General features: G+C 38.3%; 2 protein-coding genes across 3 annotated transcripts in view; both read left to right on the top strand.

Annotated features, from left to right (window-relative positions):
• The first annotated feature begins 628 nt into the window (after positions 1–628).
• On the top strand, positions 629–11,072 carry LOC130214551 (tripartite motif-containing protein 16-like). The gene is made up of 6 exons (XM_056446308.1): positions 629–1,226; positions 2,943–3,038; positions 3,128–3,361; positions 3,447–3,606; positions 3,692–3,751; positions 7,333–11,072. Exons 1-6 carry the CDS (start codon positions 639–641, stop codon positions 7,899–7,901), a joined length of 1,707 nt encoding a protein of 568 aa, XP_056302283.1. The 5' UTR covers positions 629–638; the 3' UTR covers positions 7,902–11,072.
• A 3,103-nt stretch (positions 11,073–14,175) lies between these two features.
• LOC130214459 (tripartite motif-containing protein 16-like) overlaps positions 14,176–24,243 on the top strand; it is a 39,582-nt gene continuing 29,514 nt past the window's right edge. The window contains exons 1-6 of one of the 2 annotated variants that reach the window (XM_056446174.1): positions 14,179–14,980; positions 19,318–19,413; positions 19,501–19,734; positions 19,820–19,979; positions 20,075–20,134; positions 23,607–24,238. In XM_056446174.1, coding sequence (XP_056302149.1) covers positions 14,390–14,980; positions 19,318–19,413; positions 19,501–19,734; positions 19,820–19,979; positions 20,075–20,134; positions 23,607–24,154 — 1,689 coding nt within the window. In that variant the 5' untranslated portion in view covers positions 14,179–14,389 and the 3' untranslated portion in view covers positions 24,155–24,238. Of the gene's footprint in view, positions 14,981–19,317; positions 19,414–19,500; positions 19,735–19,819; positions 19,980–20,074; positions 20,135–23,606; positions 24,239–24,243 lie in introns of those variants that run through there. The other variant, XM_056446182.1, reaches the window with a different exon arrangement.

Here is a 24,243-nt window from a genome sequence, read left to right as displayed (position 1 = left end):
GTAAAGCTGTTCATAGCTAATACAACCTGTTTATAATGTTGATAGTACATCCATCTGTAAATATCACCATAGTTTTTCTATAACTGCACTTTATAACTTATACCTGTATCCTGCACTTGCTGCTATTGCACTGCTGGTTAGACCTAAACTGCATTTCGTTGCCTTGTACTTGTACATGTGTAATGACAATAAAGTTGAATCTAATCTAATCTAAAGTTCTAAAAAAAAAAAAAAAGTCATTCTCCACCAATCGGTTTGCGAAGCGCCGCTTTAAGGAGAAACACGCCTTTAATTAGTCTTGCTGTCACATGAGTTTGGATGTTGCCAAGCCTATTAATTCTTCATTACTGACAATGAAAGAGGATTTTCCTTATTAAATTATTTGTATGAATGAGAACATGAATGAAAGGAAAAGGGGAGAATTCGGCATCTACATCTCATAAAAGTTTACTTTAAAACGTAAAAGAACTTATGTTTGAACTCAAACTGTTGTGGGTTTATTTCTGCATTAGACTGTCCTCTAGTGGCGGAGTTTATTATATGACGCACACAGGGAGTGTCAGAGCTGAGAGAAACCGAAAGTAATCTCAAAAAACGAAAGTAATAGTCGATCTCTCTGTTGGAGTGTGAGCAGTAAAATGGCAGAATGCAGTGTGTCTTTGGCTCATCATTTCAGCTGTGCGGTGTGTCTGGATCTCCTAAAGGATCCAGTCTCCATTCCCTGTGGACACAGTTACTGTATGAGCTGCATCACAGACTGCTGGAATCAGGAGGATCAGAAGAGAGTCTACAGCTGCCCTCAGTGCAGACAGACCTTCAGCCCCAGACCCGCTTTAGCTAAAAACACCATGCTGGCTGAGGTGGTGGAGAAACTGCAGAAGAGCAAACTACAAGCTGCTGGTCCTGCTCAGAGTCCCGCTGCATCTGGAGATGTGGAGTGTGACGTCTGTACTGGAGCCAAAAACAGAGCCGTCAAGTCCTGTCTGGTGTGTCTGAACTCTTACTGTCAGACTCATTTTCAGCGCCATCAAGAGCTGAATCCAGGAAATCGACACAAAGTGACTGAAGCCACTCGACGACTGCAGGAGATGATCTGTCCTAAACATGAGAAACCCCTGGAGATCTTCTGCCGCACTGATCACTGCTGTATATGTTATCTGTGTATGGTGGATCAACACAAAAACCACGACACTGTTTCAGCTGCAGCAGAGAGAACTGAACAACAGGTATGAACACACTTATGCTCAATAATTACTGTCTCTTCATTTCTCCACTTTTTAAAGCTGTTTTTCTGATCTTCTCTCCAGCAGACACGTGTAATAGACTTTGGTCAGGGTGGTGTCATATTAATGTTTGACAGGAATGAAAACACCTGTGAGGGACTAAAGTACAGTGTGTTCAGTGGATTGTTCTTTAATTGACTAAATCCCTTTGCTATAAAATCCCACATTTACCAATAATACAGCATTACAGATTCTACATCACAGAGCACAACAGTGTTTTTAGATCAACAGGTTGTGTTGTGAATGAAATATAAGCTAAATCATAATGAACTCTGGGAGCAGCAGTGATGTATTTAGAGTTGTATTTTAAGATATCTAATGTCAACCTCTGCATAAACAGATGATGTTTAATAAAAGTAGATCGCTGTTGTTTCCACAGTAAGAGCTGAGTGGTACGACACGATGGGTAAATGTGCATTAAACATTTACACTCACCGGCCACTTTATTAGGTACACCTTACTAGTACCGGGTTGGACCCCTTTTGCCTTCAGAAGTGCCTTAATCCTTCGTGGCGTAGATTCAACAAGGTACTGGAAATATTCCTCAGGGATTTTGTTTCATATTGACATGATAGCATCACGCAGTTGCTGCAGATTTGTCGGCTGCACATCCATGATATGAATCTCCAGTTCCACCACATACCAAAGGTGCTCTATTGGACTGAGCTCTGGGGACTGTGGAGGCCATTTCAGTACAGTGAACTCATTGTCATGTTCAAGAAACCAGTCTGAGATGATTCACACTTTATGACATGGTGCGTTATCCTGCTGGAAGTAGCCATCAGAAGATGGAGACACTGTGGTCATAAAGGGATGGACATGGTCAGCAACAATACTCAGGTAGGCTGTGGCGTTGACACGATGCTCAATTGGTACTAATGGACCCAAAGTGTACCAAGAAAATATCCCCCACACCATTACACCACCACCACCAGCCTGAACCGTTGATGCAAGGCAGGATGGATCCATGCTTTCATGATGTTGATGCCAAATTTTGAGCCGACCATCCGAATGTGGCAGCAGAAATGGAGACTCATCAGACCAGGCAACATTTCTCCAATCTTCTATTGTCCAGTTTTGGTGAGCCTGTGTGAATTGTAGCCTCAGTTTCCTGTTCTTAGCTGACAGGAGCGGCACCCGGTGTGGTCTTCTGCTGCTGTAGCTCATCCGCCTCAAGGTTGGACGTGTTGTGTGTTCAGAGATGCTCTTCTGCAGACCTCTGCTGTAATGAGTGTTTATTTGAGTTAGGGTTAGGCCTAGAGATGGTTGTGCATGAAAATCCCAGTAGATCAGCAGTTTCTGAAATACTCAGACCAGCCAGTCTGACGCCAACAACCATGCCACGTTCAAAGTCACATAAATCCCCTTTCTTCCCCATTCTGATGCTCGCTTTGAACTGCAGCAGACCGTCTTGAACATGTCTACATGCCTAAATGCATTGAGTTGCTGCCATGTGATTGGCTGATTAGAAATTGGTGTTAACGCGCAGTTGGACAGGTGTACCTAATAAAGTGACCGGTGAGTGTATATGACATTATATTGCATCTGACATGTTTTCTAATAAACTCTCCTCCAATTTGGAAAATCCTGAGCTTCCCTTTTATGATTACAACTTTGCAGTGACGTTTATTTAACTCTTGTCAACTGTGAATCCTGCAGAGTCGGCTGAGGGAAACCCAGAGCAGATTCCAGCAGAGACTCCAGGAGAGACAGAAGGAGCTGGAGGAGCTGAGAGAGGCTGTGGAGTCTCACAAGGTGAGTTTGAGCAGAAGAACAGCAGCTGAAGAGGCCTTTCACACTCCAATGTGTGTGTGTGTGTGTGTCTGTGTGTGTGTGTCTGACAGCGCTCTGCACAGGCCGCAGTGGACCACACCGAGAGGATCTTCACTCAGCTCATCTGCTGGATTGAGAGAAGCCGCTCGGAGCTCACGCAGATGATCAGAGATGGAGAAAAGACTGCAGTGAGTGGAGCTGAAGAACGACTGGAGCGACTGGAGCAGGAGATCAATGATCTGAGGAGGAGAAACGCTGAGCTGGAGCAGCTTTCACACACAGAAGATCACATCCATTTCCTCCAGGTGACACACAGGACAGTGGAAGAGCATGTGGAGCAGAGATTGTGTTTGTGTGTCTTCAGCTGCTGTTTCTGTTGTGTCTGTGTAGAGTTTCCAGTCTCTCTCTGTCCCTCCTGGATCTACAGACTCATCCAGCTTTTTTAGCAGCTCGCAGCTCGCTTTTGATCAACTTGCTAAATCTGTGTCTCGTCTGAGAGACAAACTGCAGCAGTTCTGCACTGAGGAGATAGATATGCTATCTGGCATAGGTAGGCTTTACTTTTGCTGACATATATAATTTCATGCAACATGTTTGACAATATTTACTATAAATCATCTGTTTGTCTTCTAAAGTGAGCAGCATTAGCATCATTCCCGCTCCTGAACCAAAGACCCGTGAGCAGTTCCTCCTGTGTAAGTCACCCATAAAACATACCATTTTCTAATAATATCAGCAATCAGAATGAACTGTGCTGAAGATTGAATTATACTTAATCAGGAATAACCACATGATAGATAGTTTATCTTACTGGGTTAGTTGAAATTCCTGTTGTGTACATACACCACTTCATATGCAACTGTTGGGAGTGATGATAACAAACCTTGAGTCCGTTATTCGTACCTCGCTTAAATGACCTGAGATGATTTGGCAGATCCTAGATCTTTTAATCTTGATAACTGATCTCTGGCTAATTTGGTTTTTCAAAAAAGTTTGTGAATCAGATTAAAATGTCTGGATGAACTGATCTGAGATCACTGCGTGTTTTGAAGGACAGATCTGTCAATTCTCGAAATCATGATCAGCAATTCAACGATTGGCTGACGGCACAGCAGCCTAATGACATCATCTGATTAATATTCAATACTCCATGTGAGCTAAATTATATAAATTTAGCAGTAAACAGTTTGTTAAATATGATACAGTATAGATAGTATAGTAGACTAGGCCTGTTCAAGTTTCTTAATTGGCATACGCTTATTTCACGCGGTCGCCATTTTAAAGAACCAAAGCGAGGCTGCGGTGGGAAGAAACCCGGAAGTATAGGACCAGCACTGTAAACATTGCAGTAACATGCTGTGGACTATAAACCTCCAGCTGTTGCCGAGATTTCAAAATGCAGAAATGGTGTAAACATCACTTTAATTTCATTCAGTGAGATTAATTTAAACAATTAAAAGCAATTTAGCATCAAACAACATCACTTGAAGAGTAATATACTCAAGTGTCCTCCTAGGCTTCAGTTCATGGCAGCAGTTAAACACCGTGAGGACGCTTTCCTACTTCAGTCTATGTAACCCGGTGAGCGATAAAACACTGCAGCCCTCTGTAGCACACCCTCATGTTGTCTGTAATAGTGTTGTCCCGCTACTTAAATTTTAAAACCGTCTATTTCGGTTATAACATTATAACATTAAAGCGCCGCTGAGCACGGATGACTCGACTGATCTTCACGGCTGCTTCGCGCTCCAGTCTCAGTGTATCTGTGTTTGCACTCAGTTTACCGCTCTTCACCCAGTGCAAACACAGATACACAGAGACGCGAGCGCGAAGCAGCCATGAAGATCAGTCAAGTCATCATCAAGCAGATCGCTTGGCTTTTCAGTTGAAACCATTGAAATTGATGGTTTTTCTTTTAATTCAGTATCGTGACAAGTCTAATACAGTGAAAGAATCAGTTCATTAACTTGAGTTTGATAAATGGCGTCTAAAACGTGTGTTTAGGAAAGAAAACATTAGCTAACTAGTGCCAACTTAGCTGAAAATTAGCTCTGATATCCCTTTTATTTTCACCATTCATTCAGAACGGACCTTCTGGTCACAGGCAGCCTCGATTTCGCTTTTAAAAATGGCGGCAGCGTGAAATCAGTCTATAAGGAATAACTGACTGTTTAAATTAATTTAGCATCAAAAAAGAAGTTTGATATTAATAAATGTGTCTGCGACTTTTGCAAAACATCAAATCACGGTCATATTAGCTGTCAAAACATGTGTATTCCTTAAAAAAATAACCCAAACAAACCAAAACAAAAACAGTCCAATATTGCGCATGTGTATTATCATACACACACTGTACTGAAGCTGATACCTTAAAAGAGGACGTGTTTGTATCTAAGAAATACATAATAATAAATGTTCTCTTTGAACCCCTTGGGGATAGAACCCCCGTGACAGGTTTAGTACTTTTATTTCAGAGTGCAGATTGCATACTTTTAATTTCTATAATTTTAAAACTTGTGTGTTTATATATATATATATATATATATATATATATATATATATATATATATATATATATATATATATATATATATATATATATATATATATATATATATATATATATATATATATATATATATATATATTTATTTATTTATTTATTTATTTATTTATTTTTTGTAACTATTTACTATATTCACAAGTGTATATAACTACTGTAAGAAAATATCAGAATTCAGTACATTCAGTATTATCTTAGCTTGAAAAGACCCGATCTAATCATGTTAATATGAAATAAGCTGCTGCTCCCAAGCAGGTTTGAGCTACCAGAACTGTTGCTATGACAACAACTCTCAGAAAAGTTTTGAAGAACGAATCGATCCTAGATCGTGTTAAATCGTCAATAACCGAATCCAGCTAATTGAGTGATCCACGTACAAAGAAGGGACCCCTGATGGAAAATTTTATATTTGACAGAACAGCATAGTGACATCAATCATCATCATCATAGTAGATCAACTATACAATAAACCTTAAAACCACGTTGGATCATCATGAGTCCAAATGTTTGCTGTAAATGTTGATATAAATTAAAAAAAAACATAATGTTGCTTCAAATCCCAGGTTTAAGTTATTTATACACAGGGATGTGAGCCAAGACTGTTAAACTTTCATTAATGTATAAATAAACATTTTGTTAGGATCATGTCTAACAAACAGTCTATTCAAAATAACCCTGTAAAATATGTGATAAACATGATGCAGAAAAAAATACACACGCGATGACTTTGGTTTGAGTTATCATCACTGTACATTAATAAACTTCAGCATTAATATAGAAAATAGGGTTGGGCCGATAGACGATGCCATCATCCATTGCCGATGGCTGATAGACACCACGATGCTGAACCGGCATTGCCGATCCTCCACCTCGGCCCCTTCGCAAATCCGCTCGCGAAAAATACACACTTAGACCCCGTTTACACTAATACAGCTTCGTTTTTAAATGGCATTTTAGAAAGAAAACGATCCACATCCACACTGGCGTTTCACCTAGCGTTTTTGAACAGCCCTCCGTCCACAATATACCGCTGAAAACGCACATCACGTGACCACACACAGACACAGACGCACACACACTGTCATGCGCTCGAGACAGCGGGTCCAGGCAGTCAGCGGGTCGATACATGTAAGCTACGATACAGATTATTGAGCTGAAGCTTGACTACAAAATTATATTCGCAAATCAATTAGATTTTTAGTCAATTAGATATTTTCCCCAAATCGCACAGCCCTAGTCTCCAGAGCTGTTTTTCTGGGTTAACTGGTCCTAGATATAGCTGAAACTCTCCAGGGAGTCTTTCGCATTGGATCCTGACCCACGGCGTGTTTGCGCATAAGTTTGTCCACTGTTCAAAACAGATGAATAAATAGCATAATATCAGTGCAGATTATGATAAAACCTTCCCCAACGAGTAGTGAAAACTTACGGAAAACATTTTTTTCTGAACAGCATTACTTGTTTGTTTGGAAACTGGAACACAACAGAATCCCAGTAGAGCAGCCCAGACAGGAGTAGTAGGAGTAAAACACACCAGTCAATTCAACTTTTCAGTAATTTAAACTTTTAACTGTGCAAATGAAGTTTAAAATAACCTCTAATATGAGTTAAATAATAATAATGTTAATGGCCAGCTAGTTGTCAGTCAAAACTATCACACCATGTGAGCTTTTTAATTTAATGTGTCATTTCTCATTCTCTAATCTTCATCAGATTACCATCGACTCACTTTGGATCCAAACACAGCGAATCCAAACACAGTTTTGTCTGAAGGAAACACAGTGGTGGAATATAACGGTTCAGTCCAGTCATATCCTTATCATCCAGACAGATTTGATAGCTGGTGGCAGGTGTTGTGTAAAGAGAGTGTGTGTGGACGCTCTTACTGGGAGCTGGAGTGGAACGGACATGGTTTTTTGTATATATCAGTGTCATATAAGAGCATCAGCAGAAAGGGTTGGGGTAATGAACGTAAATTTGGACACAATGATCAGTCCTGGAGTTTATACTGCTCTGTTAACAGTTTCTCATTCTGGCATAATAATATAAAGACTGATCTCCCTAAACCCTCCGTCAGCTCCTCTAGAATAGGAGTGTATGTGGATCACAGTGCAGGAACTCTGTCCTTCTACAGCGTCTCTGACACAACAATGAGCCTCATACACACACTCCACACCACATTCAAACACGCACTCTATCCTGGATTCTGGCTTGAGAAAGATTATAAAAGTCTATCCGGTCAATCTTCTCCAAAAATAACAATCTGTGATCATACAATATAGAAGGTACAGATACCTACAATATTTTGAGAAATATAATTTTTCATGTTTATAATTTACTAAATATAACAATTAGCATTAGGATAATTTGTTAATTTTATTCATAAGTGAAGTTTAGTTATAAACAAGTTTCGAGAGGATCACGTGCTTATGATTGCTAGCGGCTGGATCCGCATTATCCAATTCTCAATGCACCAATCAGACGACTCCTAAGCTACTACAAATACCCTGGGTTACGTACCACCGCTATCTTCGTTTTGAAGAATCCCCCCATCCACCCCTACTCCTCCTTCCTAGATAGGTGACACGGTGGCCCAGTGCTTAGCACTGTTGCCTCACAGCAAGAATGTCTCTGGTTCTAGGCTTTACCAAACCAGCAGACATTTCTGTGCGGAGTTTGCATTTTCTCCCCGTGCTCACGTGGGTTTCCCCCGGGTTCCCCGGTTTCCTCCCACCGTCCAAAAAACATGCAACATAAGTTAATTGACTAATCCAAACCGGCACTATAGACATGCTCCTAGTAAATGGTTATCTCTCAAGAGCAACCACTGGCTGTTCATTGGTTATTAAAGCGGGGGAGTTCTCGAGATCTACCTGAGCTCAAACTCCCTTCTTGCCTTGCAACAGGAGGGAGCCCCGGGCTTGAGGATCTTATGAGCTCAGGGCTCTCTCCCGGGACAGCATGCCAAACAAGCTTATAATTAATCATCAGCTAAGTGTGAACTCTTGAAGTTGCCATGAAGCGAGATCTGTAAAGATGCACAGATATTTTGGCTGATTTTCATTCATTCATTTTTTTTTCAGCTTAGTCCCTTTATTAATCCAGGGTCGCCACAGCGGAATGAACCGCCAACTTATCCAGCACGCAGCAGATGCCCTTCCAGCCACAACCCATTTCTGGGAAACATCGACACACTCATTCATTCACACTCATACACTACGGACAATTTAGCCAACCCAATTCACCTGTACCGCATGTGTTTGAACTGTGGGGGAAATCGGAGCACCCGGAGGAGAACATGCAAACTCCACACAGAAACGCCAACTGACCCAGCCGAGGCTCAAACCAGCGACTTTCTTGCTGTGAGGTGACAGTGCTACCTACTGCACCACTGCGTTGCCTGGCTGATTTTCATTACATTTAAAAATCATGAGCACATCAGCTATAAAATAGACAAAGTTTTGAATAAATTGTGAGAAGGGAAATGTCAGCTGCATAATCCTCTGTGGAAAAATAATGAAAACTTGCCAAAACAAAATGAAATGTTTACATACATTAGCATTAGTTAGTCATAATAATATTAACAAAAATAATATATAAAGGACAATATTGGCCTGTTGAATAATGGATCTAATTCATGTTCATTGATACGATGAAGCATCAGTTAGGCCTGTCACAATAATCAATATATCGACTTCTCGCACAACACATGGACATGACCTCAATCATTTATGGTGATGCAATATATATATCGCCCATACATGAAAACCAATTCTAGCAACATTTCAGCTGATAGTGCAACATATCCTGGACGTGTCAGTGTCAGTATGGTTAAAAACAATCCAGTATTTACTATAAATTACTATAGTATATTTTCATGTGGATGTCTGGCAGCTGAAAATAGATCTGGTAGCAGATATCGCAGACTCTGTTATTCTTCACCTTACACTTTTTTGTTAACGTTGATTATTATTTATTTAGGATGTGCATTTTCACATTCTGATTCCAATACCTCATTATTAAATTGTTAAAATGACTATAATTAAAGGAAATATTCTTAAGAATAATATATTATGTGTTGATTGGAAGAGTGTACTTGCTATATATATATATATAGTCATTCTGGCATTATATAATGAGTGCCATAAAATGGTCTTAAAATGACAATAATATCGTTTATTGCAATATATTTTGGTGCAATACATCGTACAATATTCATTCATTCATTCATTTTCTTTTCGGCTTAGTCCCTTTATTAATCTGGGGTCGCCACAGCGGAATGAACCGCCAACTTATCCAGCATTTGTTTTATGCAGCGGATGCCCTTCCAGCTGCAACCCATCACTGGGAAACACATACACACTTATTCACACACACTCATACACTATGGACAATTTAGCCTACCCAATTCACCTGTACCGCATGTGTTTGGACTGTGGGGGAAACCGGAGCACCCGTAGGAAACCCACGCGATCGCAGGGAGAACATGCAAACTCCACACAGAAACGCCAACTGACCCAGCGACCTTCTTGCTTTGAGGCGACAGCACTACCTACTGCGCCACTGCCTCGCCCACATCGTACAACAAAATATAGATATTGCGACAGGCCTAGCATCAATAAACCAGCTAGTAAACCTTAATGCATGTATTTTTTAATTAATTTTGCTAATGTAAAACACTGATCTACATTAATGACAAACGTTCAATTAAGTGAGAAAGAGACAAATATCAGTATCATCAGTACAACAAGTATTGGACCGTTTCTTTTTACATTTTAAAGTAAATACTCATTCATAATCATGTCATCATATTTTTCACTTTATTTAGAATGTAAGGGCAAATGTTTGACCAAAAACATTTGTAAAACTCATAATTACAGGTCCAACATAAAAATATTAAATAATCGCAAAATAAAATGCAAAATGTAAACGTTGTATTTTCAAGATTACAACTTTCTCCTGATGCTATTATTGGATCATGTAAAATATTGTATCATTATATGTTTCTGTCTTATAAAAAAGTATTATTGTAAACAATGTACACAATATAAACGAAAGAGAATAATATGAAACGATAGACTTTTTATTTTGTCCATACAATATATAGTCATATTGCACAGCCCTAAAACTGCATTTTCTTTACCTCACCTATATTAGTTATATTATTATTCAGTCTTATCATTGAATGTGTACATTCAGTGGAGCACTACACAAAACATTTAAAGTTGTAGTATAGTGTTGGTTTCGTGATATAAACTATTTTATCTGAATGATATAATAATATATATTTTTAAAATCTAGGTATTTTTTCTATGCATATATTCTTTTTTCCAAAGGATTGTCTATTTGGTTATCTTTTATTTCTCAAACTCATGTCATAATATTGTATTTCTTATCAATACTTAAATTTCTTTTTATTTTGGGTTGAAATTAAGTGTTTAATAGTTGATTATTCTGCTGATTATTTTAGCTTTTCATGTATTAAACATTTACTAAACATGAAATGTCCATATTGTAATTGTGTGCTTTTATTGTTATTATTAATATATAAAATTACAGTATGACATGATGTTGTAGTGTAACATTTTAAAATGTGTTTTGGAAATATTTTCGTTTTTATAACCATAATAGGAAACTATATGTAAAACCAATGATTTTAAAACATTTTGTTTTACGATATGATGTGTATGTAGTGCATTGATATGTTCTAATAATTAAAAATACTCTTTTTTTATTAATCATAATAATAAGAGAGCAGTTGTTTTTTATTGAAACAAATTCTCTTAATATTTTTGATTATGCAGCGGTTTTTATGAATCATAAAAGTTAGTTCTTCTCTGTATAATTTGAGTTTTTATTATTAATTTCTTACAATATTACACACAACAGTGCATCATTTGAAACATTTTATAAACATTTGCTAATAATAAAACAGCAGCTTTTAAAAAAATAAATAAGAGGACAATTTATAGGGAATGTGCTTTTTTAAGCTTTTCTCTGTATCAGCGAAAACACAATACATTAGGTGAAAATGTTAAATTTACTTATTATGCATAAGATGACTGCCAACCATGGCATTTATCAAACCAAAAATATCAAAACAACCACAGATTGTTCAGTAGCAACAGAAATACACACATATGGACACATAACTATCGGTCAAAAGTTTGGTGTCAGTAGGATTTTTAAATGTTTTAAAATAAGCTTCTCCTGCTCTTTTATTTCATCAAAAAAAACAGGACCCAAAGTAAAATTGTGAAATGTTATTGCACTACAAAATAACTATTCAAAATAAAAAGTAGTTTATAATTTAATTTAATCATTTATTCCAGTGATTTAAATGATGAATTTCAGCTTAATTTCTCTAGTCTTCAGTCACATGACCCTTCAGAAGTCACTCTAATATTAACTATTATTATAATTATTATTACTATTATTAATGGTAATAGTAAAAAAAGCAACATTGACTGGAGTAATAATCTCATGTGGAACTACGTACAATAAGAAAGCAGTTGTATATATATATATTTATTATTATTATTATTACTTTTATTTTATTTTTTTCTTTTACCGTTTGGGGTTTAACATTTCAACTCCTGTTTACCCTGATCGTAAAATGTACGCGCGGGTTAATGAAGACTTCACTTATTTAAACAAACTGATAAAACACACATAATTCTTATGGAAGGTAAATCCTGCCAATTTTAAATAAATCAAATAAACATTTGAAATGAAAATGAAAATCAGATTAACAATTTCATTTTAAAACACTGTTCGCAAAATATCTGCCAAAATTGAAATCGAAATGAAATTATTTCATTTTCATTTTCACTTTGACAACACATCGTCCCTGTCAAATTGATAATTAAAATAAAGTTTCCAATTTAAGATTTAATTTTCACTGCATTTCCGCATCAAGACTGCCAATATTAAAATGAAAAGCCAAACTGAAAAATAAAATGCAAACACAATTTTTACAAAGCATGTTATTAATGTTCACGCTATAATAGTGACAAAATTCAAATTAAAATGTAAATTTAAGCTTTCCTTTTATTGACACTTTTTCATTTCAGTTTTCATTTACGATTTCATTTTTAACGTCAACCTGTATGCAAAGCCTATGGTAATTAGTGGGAGGGGTGTATTTAAGTGACGTCGAGTGTTTCCACAGCTCCAGGGGAGAAGCCGCAAAGCCGGGTTTTGACAGCGAGAGTTACTAATGTTACTGTTACGTTTATTAAAAGGAATAAAATGGACAAAACGTTAAGCCAGCTTTTAAGAGAAGCAGCTGCTGCATTGGAACAGTAGGAGGAACGACGGACACAGGAAACACAACCGTCAAATATTCGTCCCACAGCAGTCCCTCAGGAGTCGCGGGCTTCTTCAGCGGCAAGAGAAACTGTACAGCATAAGTACGGTAACGTTAGGCCATGTGATGAATTCGTATAGTATACTGTATTCGGTCTTGTGTGGTAATGTAACGAAGAACGCTGAAGAAGCCCGCGACTCCTGAGGGACTGCTGTGGGACGAATATTTGACGGTTGTGTTTCCTGTGTCCGTCGTTCCTCCTACTGTTCCAATGCAGCAGCTGCTTCTCTTAAAAGCTGGCTTAACGTTTTGTCCATTTTATTCCTTTTAATAAACGTAACAGTAACATTAGTAACTCTCGCTGTCAAAACCCGGCTTTGCGGCTTCTCCCCTCGAGCTGTGGAAACACTCGACGTCACTTAAATACGCCCCTCCCACTAATTACCATAGGCTTTGCATACAGGTTGACGTTAAAAATGAAATCGTAAATGAAAACTGAAATGAAAAAGTGTCAATAAAAGGAAAGCTTAAATTTACATTTTAATTTGAATTTTGTCACTATTATAGCGTGAACATTAATAACATGCTTTGTAAAAATTGTGTTTGCATTTTATTTTTCAGTTTGGCTTTTCATTTTAATATTGGCAGTCTTGATGCGGAAATGCAGTGAAAATTAAATCTTAAATTGGAAACTTTATTTTAATTATCAATTTGACAGGGACGATGTGTTGTCAAAGTGAAAATGAAAATGAAAATGAAATAATTTCATTTCGATTTCAATTTTGGCAGATATTTTGCGAACAGTGTTTTAAAATGAAATTGTTAATCTGATTTTCATTTTCATTTCAAATGTTTATTTGATTTATTTAAAATTGGCAGGATTTACCTTCCATAAATTCTCTCTAAACTTCTCGTCTTAAAATGCTGAAGAGCATCAACTCAGCACGCGGTGCAGGGCGGGAAGACTGTCGTGACATCAAGGCACCGCTACACCTATCAGATTGCCGAATGAGGATGGAATGCCACATTCTAAACTGAATCTCTGGCGGTGCTTTGATGTCATTCTCCACCAATCGGTTTGCGCAGCGCCGCTTCAAGCAGAAACACGCCTTTGATTGGTCTTCCTGTCATGAGTTTGGATGTTGCCTTGTCTAATTCCTTCATTACTGACTAAATAAAGTTGCACGAGAATTTTCCTAATCAAGTTATTTGTATGAATGAGAACATGAAGGAAAGGTAAAGGGGAGAAATTCGACATCTACATCTCATAATAGTTTACTTAAAAACGTAAAATAACTTTATTTTTACTCAAACTGCTGTGGGTTTATTTCTGCATTAGACTGTCCTCTAGTGGCGGAGTTTATTATATGACACACACAGGAAGTGTCAGAGCTAAGAGAAACCGAAACTTATAATCAGTGTTGTGTCGGTGTCTATCTGTCTGCGAGTGTGAGCTGTAAAATGGCAGAATCCAGTGTTTCTTTGGCTCATAATGAGTTCAGCTGTTCGGTGTGTCTGGATCTCCTAAAGGATCCAGTCTCCATTCCCTGTGGACACAGTTACTGTATGAGCTGCATCACAGACTGCTGGAATCAGGAGGATCAGAAGAGAGTCTACAGCTGCCCTCAGTGCAGACAGACCTTCAGCCCCAGACCCGCTTTAGCTAAAAACACCATGCTGGCTGAGGTGCTGGAGAAACTGCAGAAGAGCAAACTACAAGCTGCTGGTCCTGCTCAGAGTCCCGCTGCATCTGGAGATGTGGAGTGTGACGTCTGTACTGGAGCCAAAAACAGAGCCGTCAAGTCCTGTCTGGTGTGTCTGAACTCTTACTGTCAGACTCATTTTCAGCGCCATCAAGAACTGAATCCAGGAAATCGACACAAAGTGACTGAAGCCACTCGACGACTGCAGGAGATGATCTGTCCTAAACATGAGAAACCCCTGGAGATCTTCTGCCGCACTGATCACTGCTGTATATGCTCTCTGTGTATGGTGGATCAACACAAACGCCATGACACTGTTTCAGCTGCAGCAGAGAGGACTGAACAACAGGTATGAACACACTTATGCTCAATAATTAGTAATGTCTGTTCATTTCTCCACTTTTAATCTTCTCTCCAACAGTGATGTGTAATAGACTTCGGTCAGGGTGTTGTCATGTTATTGTTTGACAGAAATGAAAACACACGTGTAAGTACTGTATAGGGTATTCAGTTGATTGTTTATGATTAAATCTGTTTCCCATAACATTTACCAATAACAGAGCATTACAGATTCTACATCACAGAGCACATCAGTCAATAATCTTCATCATGAAACGATAACAAGCTGCATTGTGGATGAAGTATAGACTACATTATAATTATATAACAAAAGGGACCGGCAGTGATTAAGTGTTGTATTTTGAAGCTTTATTGTATGTGAAAACACAGGCAGTTATTAATATAAACCTCTGCATAAACAGATGATGTTTAATAAAGTGTATTGCTGCCACTTCACTGGAGAAAATTGACAGTAAGAGCTGAGTGATATGACACAATGCATAAATGTGCATTAAACATTTAAATTCAGCAGTCTACATGTGTTTGTTGCCTCATTACAAACAAACACAACAATTTTATAATATACTGTTAAGCATAACATGCAAAATACAATTAAACAGACCTAACGACTCTCTGAGGTGGTGCTGAATAAATGTTTAATCCGTATATCCTGCAATTTACATCCTGATGTAAATTTGAGCAGCTGAGAACTGCTGACACAAAGTGCCGAGCCGTATCTTTTAAACTTCAAAACCCTTCAGGGCTCAACAGTGCGACCATTTCGCTCGCATTTGCGACTAAAAATAGACGTGTGCGAACTGGAAAATTTATTTAGTCGCATATGTGCAAATTTATTTTAATAAGCTTAATTGATGACTTGATTCACTTGGTCACAATAAAACAACATGTTCCTCACTGTTTATCAATGTTTTGGTTCATTACGTTGGAAATCTATTGTGACCGTAGCACACGCGGACGCTCTAAACAACAGCACATCTCTACTGGTTTATTTCACGTAAAGCGGTCTTTATATACGTTGTTTTGTATACATTGCTAAGCAACGCAAGGCACCGAATGGTGGCGAAGCTGCACAGTGTGCGAGGCTCAAAGAAAACGTTTACAATTAAGTCATGGCATAGCGTGCCGCATCAAGTATGAGACCCAATTCAACACCAGTGCTTTCAACACAAGGCTTTACCTGAGTGGCTCGGTTCTGTGATCGAGAGAAACTGAAAACACTTCCCCAACAGACCCGCGTGTTACGCAGGCCCACAGAGACGCGCTGGACACAAAACTGTACCTGTTCTGACTTTAGTAAGTTAGTAGCTTTGAGAGGAGCACGAGGACATGCAGACAAGAAAGGCCTTTTAGTAAATAGACTGACCAGCTCATTATTTACCCTGCTGAAAAATCCAGCTTAAACCAGCCTAGGCTGGTTGGCTGGTTTTAGCTGGTTGACCAGTCTGGTTTTAGAGGGGTTTTGGCCATTTCCAGGCTGGTTTCCAGCCTTTTCCAGCCTAGTCTTAGCTGGTCAGGCTGGAAAAGGACCAGCTAAATCCAACTAAAACCAACTTGACCAGCCTGGTTTAAGTTGGACATAGCTGGTTTTGGCTGGTCAAGCTGGTTTTAGCTGGTCATTTTCCAGCCTGACCAGCTAAGACCAGGCTGGAAATGGCTGGAAACCCGCCTGGAAATGGCCAAAACCCCTCTAAAACCAGGCTGGTCAACCAGCTAAAACCAGCCAACCAGCCTAGGCTGGTTTAAGCTGTTTTTTTCAGTAGGGTAGGGTGACAATACATCCTCTTTTTCCCGGACATGTCCTCCATTTGGGATTTAAAAGTGCATTGGGCCGGGATTTCTAAATCTCCTAAAATGTCCCGAATTCTCCTTTCGCTTTCGATATCTGTCTTTAACTGAATGCGTTGTTGCATTACGTCAGTGTTTCCCAACCCTGTTCCTGAAGGCACACCAACAGTACACATTTTCAATGTCTCCCTAATCAAACACACCTGAATCACCTAATTAGAACATTAGAAGAGACTCCAAAACCTGAAGTTAATTAGTCAGGGAAGGGAGACATCCAAAATATGTACTGTTGGTGTGCCTCCAGGAAAAGGGTTGGGAAACACTGCATTACTTTATATGAAAAATTTGGCCGATGCGACTCAATCTCAGCAGCACCAAGCCTACAGCAGAGAGAGAGCCGATTTGACCTTTCAGTGTTGGACATGACTCTTAGTGAAATAGTGGATTCCCTTTTTTTATTTCAACAGTTTTTGTTTTTTACTGAACACACTGAAAAGAAAGAGTGTCATGTAAAAGGTGTTAAATGCAAAACATTTTTAAAGAATTGTCAGTTAAAAGAAAAATAAATAATAATAACAGAATATGAAATTATTCTGTTGCTGAGAGCCGTTAAAGTTGAATAGAAAGGATGGCATTACTTAGGGTTTGAACTGTGTAATATATTATGCAAATATAATAAATTCGGCTAAATAGAAATATTCTTGAAAGTCGCATTATTTTACATACCATGAGGAAAATGTGTGTTTTAATCTAGCCACCACCGCAAGTATATTTCAGACCTGTGGGAAGCGCTGAACACATTCAATTTCTTGCACTCGACTACAATATAGATGTCATTAATGCATTGTTTATCTTATGAAAACAGAGTTTAAGGTTTAATTTCTATCAAGAGATTAAGTTGTACTTGAATCCTTGCATCTTTCTCACTCACTTCATTCATTAATTTTCTTGTCAGCTTAGTCCCTTTATTAATCCGCGGTCGCCACAGCGGAATGAACCGCCAACTCATCCAGCATTTGTTTTACGCAGCGGATGCCCTTCCAGCCGCAACCCATCACTGGGAAACACATACACACATTCACTACGGACAATTTAGCCTACCCAGTTCACCTGTACTGCATGTCTTTGGACTGTGGGGGAAACCGGAGCACCCGGAGGAAACCCACGCGAACGCAGAGAGAACATGCAAACTCCACACAGAAACGCCAACTGAACCAGCGACCTTCTTGCTGTGACGCGACAGCACTACCTACTGCGCCACTGCTTCGCCCTCACTCACTTTACTTTTAGATCATTTAGACAGAATGAAATGTTCTGTCTTGGACTCCAGCAATTTTTTTGAGAAAGCATCAGAAGTATTTGAGAAAGCAAGCAGAACTTTTGATGTAACCAGTTATTAAAACAAATATTGTCAATTATTATTATAATATATAAAATATATATTATAATGAAATTAATAATGTTTTGTTTGGGACTATTGATACAGCCATAATCTTCAAACACAGATTAAATAGCTCTGGTCATCTGAATGTTTGCACTAACCATACTGCACATATTAACTTAACAATAACTTGATAATAACTCCCTATTTCTGCTGCCCAGTGTGAAAGATATTCTTTCAGCTCGAAACTGGATCAAAAATTCAACAAGAAGCTGTCTAGGCATGTCCACTTGATTCAGATCAGTTTCGAGAGGCCTTCGTTAGAGCAATTTGATCTCAGTCCTGCTGTGGACCGCTACCGTCATGCAGCTTAAATTATAAATAATTACTAAATACTATTTAAGCTGTTGTCACAGTAAAATAAAACCTATTGTATTCACATAAATGAAACTGCTTTGCTATTAAAGGTCTCCTCATGTACATTTATTAGGCAAAAACACTATTTATTTTATACATTTTCACTGTGCTCCTAAATTTTTCAACTTGGGAGCGCATGTGCTTCTGAAAAAAGTAAGCGTCAAGCCCTGCACTTGTTTATTATGAGTCTATAAACAATGTAAAATGTGTTGCAGTGGACTTTACGCTTGCTTTGTTTTTAAAAATAAGAGTCCCATATACATAGTTTAATATAAGCATATATAAATGCAAACATAATTGAGGAAAATAATCATTGTTGTAATCTCACTAGGAAATGTTGCGGCCAGTTACACACAGCATGAGGTGTGCTAATTAACCGTCCCATGTGCAACATTACAGTCTGATTTGTTCAAATAGGTCTGTTTTTCATTGGGTTTTACTCACAGGATTTACATGAGAATGAGGAAATGATGATGTTTGAGGCTCTCAGTATGACATTTCCATGTACTGAACTATATTATATATATATAACATATTATTATGTCCGGTATATCCAGATTTACATTATATGGCACCTTTATATTACTATATGTTGATAAGATGCCGCACTCTTGTGCATTATACTGCATCTGACATGTTTTCTAATAAACTCTCTTGCAATTTGGAAAATCCTGAGCTTCTCATTCATAATTACAACTTTGCAGTGACGTTTATTTAACTCTTGTCAACTGTGAATCCTGCAGAGTCGGCTGAGGGAAACCCAGAGCAGTTTCCAGCAGAGACTCCAGGAGAGACAGAAGGAGCTGGAGGAGCTGAGAGAGGCTGTGGAGTCTCACAAGGTGAGTTTGAGCAGAAGAACAGCAGCTGAAGAGGCCTTTCACACTCCAATGCTTCTCTCTATGTGTGTGTGTGTGTGTGTCTGACAGCGCTCTACACAGGCCGCAGTGGACCACACCGAGAGGATCTTCACTCAGCTCATCTGCTGGATTGAGAGAAGCCGCTCGGAGCTCACGCAGATGATCAGAGATGGAGAAAAGACTGCAGTGAGTGGAGCTGAAGAACGACTGGAGCGACTGGAGCAGGAGATCAATGATCTGAGGAGGAGAAACGCTGAGCTGGAGCAGCTTTCACACACAGAAGATCACATCCATTTCCTCCAGGTGACACACAGGACAGTGGAAGAGCATGTGGAGCAGAGATTGTGTTTGTGTGTCTTCAGCTGCTGTTTCTGTTGTGTCTGTGTAGAGTTTCCAGTCTCTCTCTGTCCCTCCTGGATCTACAGACTCATCCAGCTTTATTAGCAGCTCGCAGCTCGCTTTTGATCAACTTGCTGAATCTGTGTCTCGTCTGAGAGACAAACTGCAGCAGTTCTGCACTGAGGAGATGAAGACAATATCTACAAGAGGTCAGATTTACATTTCCTGACATGTTTCATATGATTTTAAATGCATTTGTATTATTAGACAATATTAACTATAAATCATCTGTTTGTCTCCACAGTGAGCAGAATTAGCTGGATTACCACTCCTGAAACACAGACCCGTGAGCTGTTTCTCCAGTGTAAGTCACTCTGATCACACTGAACATTAAAATATGAACTTTTCTCTTATTGGAATATAGCATTTACACATTGAACTATCAGGAATTATCACTTGTGTGCTAATGTGTTCGTTGAGGGTCCTGATGTGGCCAAATTAAGTTTTGACAGGGAAACATTCAATTCAATTCACCTTTATTTGTACAGCGCTTATACAATGTAGATTGTGTCAAAGCAGCTTCACATTAAAGGTCACAGTAAATAGGAACAGTGTAGTTCAGTTTGTAGTGTTTAAGTTCAGTTCAGTTGAGCTCAGTTCAGTGTGGTTTAATAATCACCACTGAGAGTCCAAATACTGAAGAGCAGATCCAACGATGCGCAGCTCTACAGATCCCGAACCATGCAAGCCAGTGGTAAGCCGAACCATGCAAGCCAGTAATTATTCGTTTTAAAGTCATTGTATGCTCAACTGTAGAGATTTTACAAAAATGAGTCTTTAAACTAAAACCAAAACATTTAAATGGACTTTTCGATTTATAATAATGTAATATTTTTTTTTTTAAATATTAATATTATAATGTTGACAACATACAGATGTTTCAAACATATTTCATAAAATATCTAACAAATAAACAATAAGGTATGAGAGGCTTTGCTTTATTGTAAATACAGTCAATAGATAATATGAATAACTACAGTAGAGGCCACATTCAACTTCAGTTACATCTGAGATTTACAAACACGAAGACACAGTATAACCTTTAACAGCTGAGAATGTGTTGGTTTTTGTGTATTAACTCAATACCCCAGATTTTTAAGCTATGGTAACTCTTTACATTTCTGTTTCGATGTCACCTTTGTGTTGTTTAGGAAACAGAAATCTGCCTGTTTTAACTTCAGACATGCTACAATTTTAATAAAGCTTATTTTATTTTAGAACCAACTAACTTTCCCCAATCGTTTGACATAGAATTTTTCACTCACTTTCCTTTGACTTAATCCCGGCTTTATCAGGGCAACCCTGCCTTGACAGTGTACAAACCCAAATATAATTATATAAAAATTCATTCATTTTCATTTCGGCTTAGTCCCTTGATTAATCAGGGGTCGCCACAGCGGAATGAACCGCCAACTAATCCAGCATATGTTTTACGCAGCGGATGCCCTTCCAGCCGAAATCCAACACTGGGAAACATCCATACACACTCACATTCACACACACACAAATTTTATTACTTCCAGCTATGTCTAAAAAGAAGTTCACACACACTGTATAAAAAGGCACATAAACCATTTTAAAAAATGTCAGATGTTAATGTGACTAAACTTTTTCTCTTTTAGGTAAGTCAGGATTATCACATTTGTTTCTGTTTATGATTAATAGTAGAATAATGAGAGATTTTTTGAGAGAACTTTAATTGAAAGTCAAGTTTACACACAATAAGATTATTCTGCCTCTGAAAAAGCTCAGATGATGATGTCAAGGTTTTGGAAGTTTCTGATTGGCTAATTGACAACATTTGAGTTAATTGGAGGCACAACTGTAGAATAGTATTAAAGGAAAAGCTCAAACACACTGCTTCCTTGTGTGACAACATGGGAAAATCAACAAGCCAGAGTCAACAATACATACCCACATAGCAAAATATCTCTGGCCCAGCTCTGGCCCACACAATCAGCTTTTGCTTGGCCCACATGTCGCAGTGAATTACGGCACATGACTGGACTATATCTGGCTTCCAGACAAGGGCCAAACACGGACCATATCTGGGCCAAGTCTCAGCCGAGTTAGTAACCCATAACTGAGCCTAATATGGGCCAGATATGTTGGTGTGTCACGACTGCAATGAAAATGATAAAGCCATAAATCATTGCACTTTAGGCTTGCTATGGGTGTGCTTTTTTCTCAAAGCGACCTGATTGGTAGAATTTTTTTCTTTATTTTAAAATAACAAAAATGTATTTTAAATGTGGGTCAGGACAGGCCAAACTTACATGGCCCACATATCAAGTATTAACATCTGGGCCAAATACTACATTTTACTTTTGGCCCGAGTATTGTTTGCCACCTTAAAGACGGTGCCACCTCTGCCAAACCAGGGCCAAGTTTGGCCCACATGCTGTATGCCAGTGCCGGATAAATGCCTGCTGTGCCAGATTTATGCCAAATCTGGGCCAGAATTCTTTGCTACCTGGGTAGCAACAGTAACTAAAGAGGGCGGGGCTTAGCGAAGGGTCAATTCTGTCAGGAGGAATAGGCCAAAATTCCTGCTATTGTGAGAAGCTTGTGGAAGGATGCCCAAAACATTTGACCAAAGTTATACAGTTTAAAAGTAAATCTAAAACAATACCAAATGTATGGAAAATTTAGACTATCTAAAATTAATTAAACATTCTCAAAATGAAATTCTCTCATTATTCTGGCATTTACTGTAGCAAACGTAAATCATTTAGATAATCCTAACGGACCTAAAATAGTAAACACAGTCTGATTTACCATCAGACATGTAAAAAAAAATGGTTATGCTCCTTTTTTAGCTCCTGGTTTCAACTGTACTGTATATAACAACAGTTCATTTAAATTCTTAGCTAATATATAGCTTAAATTAACATTAGACGAATACGATTTTTGATTTATTTGTATTTTTATTTATTTATTCATTAAGAAATGGACTGTTGTTTGTGTTTTATTCATATTTTGTGCTGTATTTGATTACTGAGCAGCAATAAACATCACAATAAACAAAATCTCTAATCGTTGCATCCCTAATTGTTACGCAGTTTAAAACAACATATGAATGAGTCTGAATGCAGAAGAAGCCTACTAAATACACTGATTTTGTGCCTCGAAGTACAACATTTGGATATACTTGTAAAAAAAGGCCACATTGTACAATGCAGTGATGTTATGTAGTTTCAAAATACAATATATTAACGTTTTAATGTAGAAAAAGTCAACGTGGGTGTCTTTATAAGCACAAATACAGCATATGGGCTCTTTTATTGCTGTTGTGTCATCTCTCATATTGCAAGTCATATCTCTCCGGCCCCTAGTTTGGAATGCTTTTCATGAACTGGCCCCCATGACACAAAATGATCTGATTGAATAGCCCTGCAGTAATGTATGCGTGTGTGAATGTGAGAGTGTATAGGTGTTTCCCAGTACTGGGTTGCAGCTGGAAGGGCATCCGCTGCATAAAACATATGCTAGATAAGTTGGTGGTTCTTTCTGCAGTGGCGACCCCAGATTAAAAAAGAGACCATCAAATATGCCATCAAATAATTCTTGTCTTAAATCTATACCTGACAGGAGTTTTGGGTTATGTGTTATAGAAATCATGATAAAAAGACATTCAGCTAGTTTACATTATCATGGTTTTGATGCTTAAACTCCACTTTTTAAAACAGAACCATACAGCGTATATTAAATATGTCAGGATTTATTATTTTGATCATTGAAAATCTGGAATTAATTAATATTTTTATCTTCATCAGATTCTCAACAGTTCACTTTGGATCCAAACACAGCGAATAAAAGTCTGGTTCTGTCTGAAGGAAACACAGTGGTGGAAAATAAAGGTCCAGACCAGTCGTATCCTGATCATCCAGACAGATTTACTCATCATTATCAGGTGTTGTGTAGAGAGAGTGTGTGTGGACGCTCTTACTGGGAGCTGGAGTGGAGCGGATATGATGGTGTGGAAATATCAGTGTCATATAAGAGCATCAGCAGGAAAGGTCCAAAAAAGGAGTGTGGATTTGGACACAATGATCAGTCCTGGAGTTTGTCCTGCTCTGCTGACAGTTTCTCACTCTGGCATAATAATATAAAGACTATTCTCCCTAAACCCTCCGTCAGCTCCTCTAGAATAGGAGTGTATGTGGATCACAGTGCAGGAACTCTGTCCTTCTACAGCGTCTCGGACACAACAATGAGCCTCATACACACACTTCACACCACATTCACACACACACTCTATCCTGGATTTAGGGTTTATAAGCATTCAAAAGTGAAGCTCTGTGATCTGACAGTGTACACTTAAAAAAAATATTCAAAGATGATTCTTTGGATTTACTCAATTTTTTATGTTAAGTGGTTGTAAACAATTTATTTGGGCTGAATTTAAACAAA

The sequence above is a fragment of the Danio aesculapii genome, chromosome 2, assembly GCF_903798145.1.
Source record: "Danio aesculapii chromosome 2, fDanAes4.1, whole genome shotgun sequence".
In the NCBI taxonomy this organism is placed as follows: Eukaryota; Metazoa; Chordata; class Actinopteri; order Cypriniformes; family Danionidae; genus Danio; species Danio aesculapii.
The sequence above is the reverse complement of the archived record's forward strand: the minus strand, read 5'-3'. Positions and strand labels throughout refer to the sequence as shown.